Genomic DNA, 12,934 nt, shown 5'->3' with positions numbered 1-12,934 from the left:
GAGGTCAATGAATTCAATGTTCTCAGGTTAAAATGTAAATGCTTGGGAGTACAGACTGATGACAGGCTTTGAGAAACTACTTTGGTAGTTATTTCAATGAGACATGAAACAGAGTGATTGAGTAAGCAAGAAAAAAATATTACTGCAGTGGGTATGGTCTGACTATAGGATCAAAACCATAGAAATTATTTCAGCAACTGCATACTTAATTCTGCTTGTATCTTTGCCTTGTGTTTGCAGCATTTCTGAAATGGAAATTCACTTGTCCTCTACAGCCTAATGTAAATGAGTCATACTCTGGCAGACAATTCAGCAGAACTTTCTTGCACTAGACCATTGACTTCAGAAAGCAACAGTTATTTGGAAATATTTTGCAATATTTTGTCTTCTTTGTTCCGGTATACTTAATTTGAAAAAAAATTTAGATCTACTTTAGCAAGAGTCTGATTTTAAGATTTTCAGTGTAGCTGCTGTGTTAAGCTTGGTCTCATTTTGCCAAATTGTGTAAATCTTGCAGTAACATGGACTTGGTTTCATGGATTCATTGACCTAGATGGGATCAAGGAATATTGTACTAGGTACTTCTGAAATATAGATCTTCACTGGGCTGGGAATAAACAGGAATGGAACCACTTTTCCCCTCAGAAAGGACATTTACAATGAGAGCAATCTTCTTGGAGAAAAGAAAATGTCTGGGTGATGTACAGTTGTATGCAAATCATTGCTCGGGTAGTGCAAAATAAGGGACTGTGACTTGTGTTATGCGTTCATTCTTGGGTTTTCAGGAACAAACATGCATTTTCTGCTCTATAAAACAATTTCTTGTGGGCAGAGAAAGTAGATAAGCGAGGTTACAGCCTGGCATATTCATTCAATTGGCCCTTGGCAGTACAGGGTTTGTATCATTCCGTTAATCACTATAGAGGTTCATTGCTTTCTGGCATAACCTTGGGATATGCTTTCACTGGAAATGGTTCTTAAACCTCTTTAACACAAGCAGCTGAAGGGTTATCTGTAGGAAACAGACCAGATGCAGATAAAAGTTGTTTCTTAAAGTAAAAACCCATGATTTCAATAAAACAGATTTTTCCTTCAGAATGCCTTTAGCTATCCCAGAAACATTTTAATGAAAAATTGAAATGTGTTAATTGGAAAAACCTGGTCTTATGTCTCATGGGAGTTGTTGTTTCTTGTGAATTCCAATCCTTTTCTTGTGCAAGCTCCTGTGAGACCTTAAACCATGGAATGACTTTACTCACTGTCTACTTTCTCTGTCCAAAGCTGGGAAACCTAATCTGATTGATAAGCTCAGACTGCAGAAGAGAATAAAACATAAACAACCATATAATAACTCAGCTCGGCATTTTGGTGCATTTTATAAACTGGCATTTTTGCTATAACAATTTCCATCAAAAATATGACTATTTTTTGTTTGAAACTTTGGTTTATCAGCATTTTCTCTAAGAGAATAAAATATCTTTAACCAGTTATTCTGAATTCAGTGATTATCAGTGGAAGGATACACTTACTGCTCTTTTTGCTTCTTTCTGGAAGTCAGGCCAGCTACAAGCTGGGCTGTTTTTAAGTGATTCTGCAGTGAAGCAGAGGAGTGCTCTGACTGTTCTCCTTCTTCAAAAATTCCATGTTTAGTCTGACAAGAAATCACCTCTGAATCTTGACCATGACCAGCAAACTGTTTCCCATTCATTTTTTTTACTTTCCCTTCATTTTCAAATTAAATAGCAAGTGCGTTGGCGGAAGAAAACTGATGGATTGTGATTGTCTTACAAATGCAATCATATCTTGGGCTAGAGGTGAGACCTAAGCACTGATTATGCAGGCCCTCTCCTTCCCAAGTGCTCTCTTTACAACCACTATCCATTTAACCTCCTGAGCTCTATCTGCTCCTGTGGGAAAAAAAACCCTATAGAAGGTCTTTAGGAGGGCTCTGTCTTCTCTAAAATGTTTGACAGAGGTGATTGAGTAAGTACAACTTTGATGGATGCTAGTCAATGTGGGATGGATATCAGTCACTGACACCTCATAATGTGTATTATGAGGAGGGCTGCACACAAGAGGATAATGGAATCAGGTAGAAGGGAGGTTGAAAATGGGAACCAAAAAGATCAAAGGGGAAGCAAGGGAGTGATGCTACAACATGTATGCTGGAAAAAAAATATGAAGATGACAGGAGATGGTAATAAGACAAATCTAGAAAAGCTGAACAAAGAAAGGGGAAGAAATAGGGAGAACAAAAAACTAAATACAGAACTACCAAAACCAGACAGGGTTTTGACATGTTTGTCAGGGAGTGAAAAGCCAGATGCAAACAAAAAGAAGGCAAGTTTCATAGAATTAATGAAAAAATATATACTGACAATGTAGGATGGTCATGTTAAAAAAATTAAGTAGGTAACGTAAACAACTTGAATGTAAATACATAGTTTACGTTGTATAGTCCAAAGTAACGATGAAGAGATCAGAACCTCAGCTGAGGCCAGATTTTTGAGTGAGATTAGACTGATCTAAATTTAACCAAAGGAACATGAAAGCAGGATGGAACAGCATGTAGGGAGCATGCTGCCTTTGTTTTAGACTCAAAAAAGGCAACCTACTGAGTCATTCCAGAAGAAACATGTGGATTCTGGAATAACTCAGACAATGATTTTGTTTTCCTTATCTTTAGATATTTTCTTTCCTTAATTAGTGGTGGCAAAAAACTGACATGTGGTGAGACTTGAGAAACCACAATAACCATATTAGCTAAATGAGACTAGGTTTCCTTTCTGAGCTCTAACATATGAACAAAACCTAGCTACATGTGAGGGCTTCATTTGCATAACATGCAGATTATCAAATAGTTGTGTTAAAGAGAAAAAACTCCTTCCACTTGCCACAGTGTGAAGGTGAAGCACAAAGCATCTGTAAAGAAGGCTGGCTGGACTTCGTAACTGGATTAAAAGAAAATGTGTTGAGAACGTAAGTGTGACTAGTTACCTTGTATTAATTTTGGCACTCACCAAATGGTGAATTTTTCGTCTTCTGAAAGACTGTTATTCATGATGGATATTGAATATATTGCAGAGTAAAAACACAGGATACATTTAAACTAGAAAACACCTGAATATGGAACAAGATGAGTAATAGTTTTTGTAATGGATAAGCTAAAACTCTGATTTATCTTTTGATTAGCTATTAAAGTTCTGATTTATATTTTGATGACTCCCATTCCATGAAACATTGTTGATAATATTCTGCTGCTTTGCAGACTAATCTGATGGTAATCCAAAAGTAGGTTGTTGTCTGAGAGAGATGTTGCAAGCTGTTACTAGCAGTAGAAGTGCTTGTTTGAATATGGATTAAAGTCATCATAGACTTGATGATTTGAAGTGACATATGTTTTTGAAATAGAAAGAGATTTTTCGACTTCTATTACTCATTTACTAGTTACATGACTGCCATGGCTTAGGTTTGTCTTTGTGTAATGAAGTTTGCTTTGCAAGACATAGATCCATCTGTTCACTCCCAAAGTTATGAGAAAGAAGAACTTGAAGGGTCCTTAAGGTTCATTCACTGGGTATGGTCAGTGGAAAGCAGCACCATACTTAAGCTTCTAGGGAGCCACTGCTATTGTGATATGCTCGGTTTTGAAAAGAAGATGAGTGAGCAGAACATCTATCAACCTGCATTTCTTTAGGTCCAGTATTCTATTAATTTAATCATAGCTTACAATCTTACAAGATTGTCTGTATTTATGCCATCTGGTGTCTCTAATAGGATCACAAACACAATTTCTAAAATAAATAAGGAGTTTGAAGGGGGTTTTTTGCTATTTTTTTTTCTTTTCTTCCTCTCCTCGCAATGCAAACATCTAAGTCGCCATCAGAAACCAAGGTCTGGAAAAGAACTATGTATATGTTTTAAAATTCAGGATTCATGAAATGAAATATTTTCATGTCTAGTTACTATTAACTTTGACAGCAGACCTGAGCAACATGCACACAAACAGCAAATGTTTGTGCCATACAGGCAAATAGGATTGCATTTTACTTCACCTGGGCATTTACATTTTGCGTTAGCAGTTCAGGCCAAAAATTTGGATTATGTGCACCTTGATATATAACAGATTACTATTTTTTCTTCTAAAACAGTTATGAATCAATTTGGTAATTATTACTTTTCTCAGTTTCACGGTTTTACTCTAAGCGATCTTGTTGATTTAAATGATTAATTTTGAAACTACTTATCTGCATAACAATTAGTCCACCCTTTACAAAAACAGGTCATTATTCAGGATGTGTTCTGAGCACAGTGGCAATTAACATCCTACTTTTTATGATTCTAATTCTAGCTTGATTATTTTAAAAATAATATCATTACATAGGTAGCCTAATTAAAAAATTAATAAAATATTTGCCTCCAGCTTGCACGTTTTCAGCATGGAACTATTTTCTTTTACATAAAAAAGCAGGTTATTCTTATTGCTTGTCAGAAGGGAGTGATGATTATTTCAGTTTAACTCTGTACCTTTAACTAATGCTGTTATTTCTTGTTTTTCAAATTAAAGTGTTGAGGTTGATGGTAAATGTGCCTGGGGCAGCCACAATAGAATGTAACAGAATCATATATCCTCTTTCACCTGACCTAGAGACAATTTTTTTTCTGGTAAGTACTAAAATAAAATAGGTAATACATAATGCACACATGTGTTATGAATGCAGTAAAGTGAACATGTAAGTAGGATTGTACTTACAAAGGTGAACTATTCTTAAAAGTACTTGTTGACTGAATTTTTTTCCTCATAGAAAAATTTCTATTTTGTTGTGTCTGTCTTTATTTGTTGTATTTTGCTTGTATAATTCAAATAATATTTTAAATAATTCTTAAGACTGTGGTTTAGTCTTACCTTTGAGTACTCGCATACTGCTTTCAAAATAAAAAGAAATGTGATAATGTGGATAAAGTGGGAAAAAAGTAAGCTAAAAAATGCAAGGCTTATATATTTAATATTAAGAACATAAGTGTTTTTGAGGGCACATGCCTAGACATTTGCCCATATGTAGTAAATAAGTGATGTTAGAACACACACAACACCATACATACATGGAAATCTATTTTTTTATATATACCTAAGACATTAAGGCTAAATAAAGACATAAATATGCAGATTATAAATTATAAAGGTGCTTACTGAGTGTTAGAAATATTTAAGTCGAAAAGAAAATTGTGTTTATAAGAATTCTGATTCAACTTTCTCAGTAGCCAGTGCATCTTCTTCATAACTTCAGTGGATGCCATTTCAAATTCAAAAAAGGAAGTCAGCTCAATAGATTTAAATCAAGTCTGAATCTGATCTCTGCAATTCTGATTTCAGTTTGAGTCCTTTGCTACTACCCTCATACCAACCATCCTCAGGAATCTTTTGCTGGACAGTGGAAGTAATTTTCTGAATAAATGTGTGGCTGGTGGTGCCTTTGTGAATTCCTGTAGAGCCAGGGAGACTATGCAGCTCTCCTGTAATGAATAGTTGCTGTTCCCTATAGGCTCTCTGCTGAGCTCTTCTGAGAACTAAACAGCCTTTTCTTGGTTCTAATCTGAAGAGATCTCCCTTCTTAGCCCTCCTTGTAGGCTGCAGAAAACACCTGTGCTCACTTTCTTCTAAATGCCTTCAACCAGTAATCTTCCTTCTATACGTTATCCTAATGTTTGGGAGTGACTTTGTCTAAGTGGAATGAAAAGTGACTTTTACAGAGAAGATATGCTGTCAGGCTCTCTTTGTATATTTTAACCATGTAGGTCTCAAAAAGATATGAATGGCAGATACCTAGAATGGTGTTTTTCTTGCAACAATTAAATAACAGTTTCTAAAATGATAACCTAGACAGGTACCCCTTAAGTGCTGTCTAACTGAAGAGTTACTGCAGTTGCAGCTAAGTGCAAGGTCACTGTCTGGCTGGATGCGATCAGAGAGTGTAAAGCAGCAGATGGTGACTAGAGTCGTGCAGAGATGGGCTAGAGGACCACAGCCCCAGGTGAACTTCAAAACTTAACCCGCTTGCCTTTTACATCTCTGTAAGTCTGAGAGACACCTTAAGTTGTTTAAAATTTGTTTCAGAAGGTGTTCAAGTACTTTCAGGCTGTCATATTCCTGCAGCTTCTAAAAATCAGTTTCCAAAAGCCAGCAGAGGAAGCTGGAGAGGTGGTTAAAGATTTGTCTAAAGGGCAGGAAATTCAGAGAAGCTGCAATGCCTTAGCAACATTGTGTAGTATATGTAGTATATCTGCAGCCCTCTGTTGTAAGCCAGCATCCCCACATGAGTCATTCTCATTATGTTTTTGGGGAGTGTTCTGTCCTTTCCCTCCTGCAACTTCCCAGTTATATCTGGACTTCATCTGTCCCATTTTCACAGATTATCTGTCTCTCTCTCTCTTTCAAAATTAGGTAATTCCCAACCAGGAAAGTTTTACTTGTCTAGACTTAAAGTTGACCCATGTGCTCTTACTAATTAGTAGCACAGCTTAGCAAAAAGCAGACAAACTCTAGATAAAACTGCCATTTACAACCTTAGCATGGGACCTCATGTCATCCAGTCCTTGAAACTACTTCATTGCTGATAGGTGCAGTTCTCACGGAGCAACTGATGCAAAAAACAGAAGGACTGAACTCATGCAGGGGAATGCTGAGGAATTAAATCTCCTGCCCATGGGTTCCTGCATGAGGTCGAACAAGTCATTTAAGCCCACCTTTGCACATGTGGTCACCAATGGCATGTTCCCCGTTTTATTTTTCTGTGACTTTAGAGTCTGATCTGATTTGCAGAAGTTTGAGCTTGCATGCAACCAGTCAATGAATTTAACTCTTAACACAACTGAAGGCCTTCGTAATTCTAAGCACTCTTAAAAGTGATGCTGAGAGCGGTAGGTGTCTCAAACTGAACATCTCAAGTAGATACTTATATTCTAATGACTCAGTGCTCAGGTTCTTTCCTTGTAAATAAATGTAGTAATACCTCCTCACCACAAGGTGTTGTGTAAATTAATTAACATTTGTAAAATAGTTAGGCATCACAGTGATAACAGAGAAAACAAATTATTTTCATAGAGTGCAGTATACAACACTGCACACTGAACACTGCACTCTAAATCTGTGCACCAAACAAAGACAAAACACTAGTGCTCAGTCTGTTCGTCCATTGTGTACTATCTTCTACACTATAGGAAGATATCATTCTGGCACTCTAATGTGATATTAAAAGTGCTGAGATGCACTGATAAAATGCCAGAGTGGAAAAAAAAGAGTCAGTCTTATATTACTGTTATGAAGCATACTAAGGTAGTGCTGTTTATTTGTTCCATATTTCCCTCAGTACACTGATTGCCATTGTCACACAGAATTTCTGAATGTAAAATTTAATTTACTCTAATTTGTTGTGGTGCAAATTCAATGTGAAGTAAGAGTCACATATTCTCATACATCATTTATTAGCCTATGAATAAACATTCAGTGTATAAGATTGTGCTCTTAATGGTACCGATATAAACAATCTATTTTCTAAAATTGTACCTTCTGCTGCAGAGATGTGTTATTTGCCGAGATGCTCTTGTGAATTGTTGATATAGTTGAAGTGATGAGATTCTGTTTAGATTAAATGATTTATTTTCAATTGTGTTTTTTTTACTTGTTCACATTTCTTGTGCTGGTTTACCAATCCAATCTATTTCATTTTGTTTTCAGAAACCCTTGGGAAAGTATTTTGAAGTTCTTCTCAACATATTTTTCTGCGAAGTGTACTGCCAAAATGAATTTTGTAAGCACTTAATTGATAAACTGTATTAGTACATCAATAAAGCAATGAATCTGGAAATCCCAGTTCTTTGAGACTGCAGATCCAAACATCAATAAAGCAATGAATCTGGAAATCCCAGTTCTTTGAGACTGCAGATCCAAACATCCTAATTTCAGGATGTTTCAGGAGTGATAAGCCGAAGAGGGTTCTGGCAGCAGAGTTCACTGTCAAAGACCACTGTTTATTGGATTTGCACACTTTTAATGTAACTACAGGTTTGGTGTTTGTAGTGCAGGTGACTCTGTCTCAGGCTAGTTATCCTGGATTGCCTTTCTAGCTGAGTAGAGAGAAGTACTCATTTTTGGGCTTGATTTAGTCAAGCTACATTAGTGTGATGTGAATAACATGCTAGAAAGGTCTTTTCCACTTCCTTGATGGTAAAGGAAGACTAGACCCCTACTTCAACTTCAGACTTTTACACTCTGGAGTCTTCTGTGAGTTTTGTGACAGCAGACTAGTCCTTTCTGCATAATATATTTAAATATGGAGACCTTTGGGACATCCAAAAAGATTACTTCCACATTCATATTTTAAGTACGAGTTTATGAAATGTCCTAGACAGTTCTTACAAGTCTCCTCTGCAGCATTAAATGCATTTGTAATTGTGGTGTGTGGTTGGTCATCTATTGTGTTTCTACTATATAAGAATTAAAGATTAATATCTTCATCTAATAACTGTTGATCTCCTTTTTTACAGACAGACCTTGGTACCACAGATTATCCCAATTATCCAGACTATTCAGACTATGGTTCTCTAATCATGCAACCTTGTTCTAAGCTGGGAGTCAGGAACTTCACAAAAGCATTTCTGCCAGTTGCATATTCATTGATTTGTATCATTGGCCTCGTTGGTAACATCTTCGTAGTGATGACCTTTGCTTTATATGAAAGAACCAAGTCCATGACGGATGTGTACCTCTTCAACATGGCCATAGCAGACATACTGTTTGTTCTCACTCTTCCACTGTGGGCAGTGAATTATGCTGCTAATGAATGGATTTTCGGTGATTTCATTTGCAAAATTGCTCGAGGTATCTATGCAATCAACTTCAGCTGTGGCATGCTGCTTTTGGCCTTTATCAGCGTGGACCGGTACATTGCTATCGTACAGGCTACAAAGTCATTTAAACTCAGGGCAAGAACACTCGCATATAGTAAACTCATTTGTTTGGCTGTGTGGGTATCGTCCATTTTAGTCTCTAGTTCCTCTTTTATTTACAGTGAAAGTTACACTTTCTCCATCAACGAAACCAAAGAGATTTGTGATCACAGATTTGACAAAAAGTCTGAAAGCAAAATGCTGAAATCATTGCTGTTGTGGTTACAAGTTGGATTTGGATTTTTTATACCTTTCATATTCATGTTTTTTTGCTACACCTTCATTGTCAAATCCTTGCAACAAGCTCAGAATTCCAAAAGAAACAAAGCAATCCGTGTGATCATATTAATTGTAGCTGTTTTTCTAGTTTGCCAGGTACCTTATAACATTATTCTTCTTGTGACAGCTGTAAACATGGGGAAGATAGACAAATCTTGTGAAAATGACAACATATTGGCTTATGCAAAATACACTACTGAAGTCATAGCATTTTTACACTGTTGTGTGAACCCTGTGCTCTACGCATTTATTGGAGTGAAGTTCAGAAGTTATTTTGTGAAGCTAATGAAGGACCTATGGTGCAAGAGGTACAAGAAATACAATAAACGTAGTTCAAAGACAAGCTCTGATACTTATCATTCAAGACAGACCAGTGAAATTCTGACTGACACTGGATCTTCTTTTACTATATAACAGACTTTGAACAACATTATTACTGAAGGACTCTTCTCACTGAGTAAGCCAAACCAGTGTCACTGTGCATGTGACAGCAAGTCATTTGAGCTTCTCTGTGCTTATAAGGGACCTTCCATGATCTACAACTCCTTTCAGGAAACCAATTAAGATAAAAGAATAACACTGTTCTGTGTAAAACTGAAATCTTATTCACTTCTCTTAATGCTCTTCTGAAGTACATCCTCTTAGAATTTTAGGGTAAGTGAAGTTTACAGAGGAAGCTTCCTCATTTTGTAAGGGAAAATTGCATCTCATCTGTCCTGCAACACTGAAATGTCCCCAGAGTAATAAGTAAATGAATAAGGTTATGTCCAGGCTCATTCTTACATTTATATCTGTTAATTACTTCTACCTGTAAATCCTATTTAAGTGTAAGTCTCCACTGCACTTATATTGCAGACAAGTCATTTGTGACAATACTAACCCATTTTGAGCAAAGCAGGGCAAGGAAAACAGAGAAATTAAGAAAGAGGCTCAAGGCTGCTGACAGAGCTGGGCTTAAGTGTTTGTTCTTGTAAATGTTTGGCCAGTTCTATACTCCACCTGCTCATCAGGACTTGCCTATATTAAGGCTGAGGCTGTTCAAAGCCAACAGTGACACATCTTCTAAAGAGAATATTAGAAAAAAAAAGAAAATTATTATTTAAAGAGAATACCGAAATACCATCAGAAAGGTTTTCTGACATCTCCTGATACATCTTCTGAACAGAGAATGGAGTTTTGCTTAAGAGTTTCTTCTCTTTGTTTGGCACAGGAGGTGCTACAATCTAACAAAGCTGATAATCTGGCAAATGCCTCTTTGTGAAAAGTTGTATCTTTCTAATGTGGCAAACTGTCTGGAACTGCAACTATTCCAACACTTTTTGTTGGAACAAAATACGATTAATTTCTTTGTATTTAGCTACTGTTAGCAAAGTTTCCTCGGGAATAGATTTACTAGCTCAAATATGCATATATATGCATATGAATCACTATGAATATAGGAATATTTATGAATATAATGAATGCAATTATTTTTATCCAGACATGACTTTTCAGCAAATCCTAAGTGGATCTTAGTTGATCTTTTGCTCATTGAGTGAGCTTCACCACACTGTAGCAGTCATGGTGGGATAGTGAGGTAGATAGGAGCAGAAGGTGAACGACATGGGGTCAGGATTAGAGGACAGAAGAGGATCAAGATCCATTGAGGAAACACATTGATGTGGTACACAAAGCTAGTACTGCTTTGGCTGCTGCAAGCCATCCTTCTTTCCACTGTAGTGCGAGGTTTTTAAATATCAGAGCCAGATACGATAAAAATTGCATAAATTTGTCATTACCAAATAGCAATTTAGGCAAAAGTATAATAGAAAATTATGTAATTACATGTGCATGTATTTTGTGTACATAGAAATTATGATTTTCTGGAAGAGAATTCAACAAATAAAATATGTAACTGAAAAGAGAAAAATTGCCTCAGATTTAAGAGTTTCTTTCTACATGTATTGCCATGAAACATTCTCTTATTTAGTACAAAATCTCTCATATCTGAATGGTGCAGCATCTGTCCATCTGAGACTGCCTGAGGGATTGTGCCTTAGAGCAGGAAGTCCAGGGCTGAAGGAACTATGGCAGATCCTGGGCAAAACCTTGCAAGGCTCAAAAGCATATTCCCCACCTCCTGCAGTCCTACTTCCATGCCCGCGTTGGCCTTTATCCACTGAGCAACCCAAGCCCTGCTCCAGTGAGGTTAAAGGGTAAGGCAGCAGCCAAGAGGCAGTCGCTGACCTGTCATTGTCCCTGTCCCACCAGAGGAGGCTTGCTGACAGAACACGGGAGAGGGCAGGGCAAGCGTGCCATAACCTTTGTGAATTGTTTCCTGGCTGAAAGATCATCCTCCTTCAGGGGTGAGGGAGGCAGGGGAAGAGAGGAAAGCTTGGTCCCACAGACCAGGGCCTTCCCCAGAGAGAGGGGTCTCTGACCTAGCTGCCTCACAGGTCACCAGCCCCTGGTAACTGTGAGGGACCCAGGCAAATTGAAAGTGATGGTGGAACATCTGCCTCAGGCGGGAGCAGGTGCAACCTCCCGGATGCTGGATTGTGTGTGGGGGAAATGCTCACTGGAAATTACGCTGAAAGGTAGAAAATGTACCTAGCCTCTCTCCGATATTTGGGGGAAAGAAGTGCTGCTGAGGGAAGACAAATGTGGTACACATATGTGACTAAAACAGCTTTTGGGGTACGAACTGTGCTGGTGTCAAGGCCTTGACAAAAGTCCTGTTCGAGGTGCAGCTGAAATCTTGATTGCCATGACTGACCACTCTGTCTCTGGGAAAAACAGGGGTAAAGGACAGTGTGGACTCCTGTGGTGGTTTGACATGGATAACTGCCAAGTACTCACTGCTTTATCATTCCCCTCCTCAACTGGACAGGGAAAATATAATGAAAAGCTCATGAGTTCAGATAAGTGCAGGGAAAGATCACTCACAGATTACTATCATGGAACTTGGGCAAATTAGTTGAATTTATTACCAGTCAATTTCAGAGCAGGCTAATGAAAAGTAGAACAAATCTTAAAAACACCTTATTCCCAACCCTTCCTCCTTCCCAGGCTTAACTGTTCCCAGTTCTTTACCTCCTCCCCTGCAGCAGTGCAGGGAGACAGGGAATGAGGGTTACAGTCAGTTCATCACATGTTCTTTCTGCCACTGCTTTCCCCTCAGGGAGAGGAATTACTCCCCTGCTCCAGCATGGAATCCCTCCCACAGGAGACAGTCCTCCATGAACTTCTTCAACACGAGTTCTTCCCACAGGCTGCAGTTCCTCATGACCTGCTCCAGCGTGGGTCCCTTTCTATGGGTTGTAGTCCTTCAAGAAAAGGCTGCTCTAGTGCTCCCACATGGTCACAAGTCCAACCAGGAAACCTTCTCCAGCATGGCCTCTGCACTCCCTGGGTCCTGCCAGGAGCCTGCTCCATTGCTGGCTTCCCATGGAGTCACAGCCTTCTTTTGAACATCCATCTGCTCTGATCTGGGACTTCTCCAGGGACTGCAGAGCAGAGTGGGTCTCTGCTCCACTGTGGACCTCTGTGGGGTGCAAGGGGAAAGCCTGCCTCACCATGGTCTTCATGCTGCAAGGAAATCTTGGCTCCACTGCCTCGGACATCTCCTCCCCTTCCTACTTCACTGACCTTGGTGTCTGCAGAGTTGATTCTCACATATTCTCACTCATGTTTTCTCTGTCTGCAATTACTTCTGCACAATAACTTTTTT

General features: G+C 38.3%; 1 protein-coding gene across 2 annotated transcripts; it reads left to right on the top strand.

Moving 5' to 3' along the window:
* The first annotated feature begins 2,903 nt into the window (after nucleotides 1-2,903).
* Nucleotides 2,904-9,639, top strand: CCR6 (C-C motif chemokine receptor 6). 2 transcript variants are annotated; one of them, XM_064651273.1, is made up of 4 exons: nucleotides 2,904-2,979; nucleotides 4,568-4,665; nucleotides 7,736-7,808; nucleotides 8,545-9,639. In XM_064651273.1, exons 3-4 carry the CDS (start codon nucleotides 7,800-7,802, stop codon nucleotides 9,637-9,639), a joined length of 1,104 nt encoding a protein of 367 aa, XP_064507343.1. In that variant the 5' UTR covers nucleotides 2,904-2,979; nucleotides 4,568-4,665; nucleotides 7,736-7,799. The 2 variants fall into 2 exon arrangements, with proteins under 2 accessions (XP_064507343.1, XP_064507344.1); XM_064651274.1 differs by lacking the exons at nucleotides 2,904-2,979; nucleotides 4,568-4,665 and having other exon boundaries at nucleotides 7,728-7,808.
* The last annotated feature ends 3,295 nt before the right edge of the window (nucleotides 9,640-12,934 follow it).

This window comes from Pseudopipra pipra, chromosome 3 (genome assembly GCF_036250125.1).
Source record: "Pseudopipra pipra isolate bDixPip1 chromosome 3, bDixPip1.hap1, whole genome shotgun sequence".
In the NCBI taxonomy this organism is placed as follows: Eukaryota; Metazoa; Chordata; class Aves; order Passeriformes; family Pipridae; genus Pseudopipra; species Pseudopipra pipra.
Note: the sequence above shows the minus strand (reverse complement) of the source record. Positions and strands in the feature narration are given on the sequence as shown.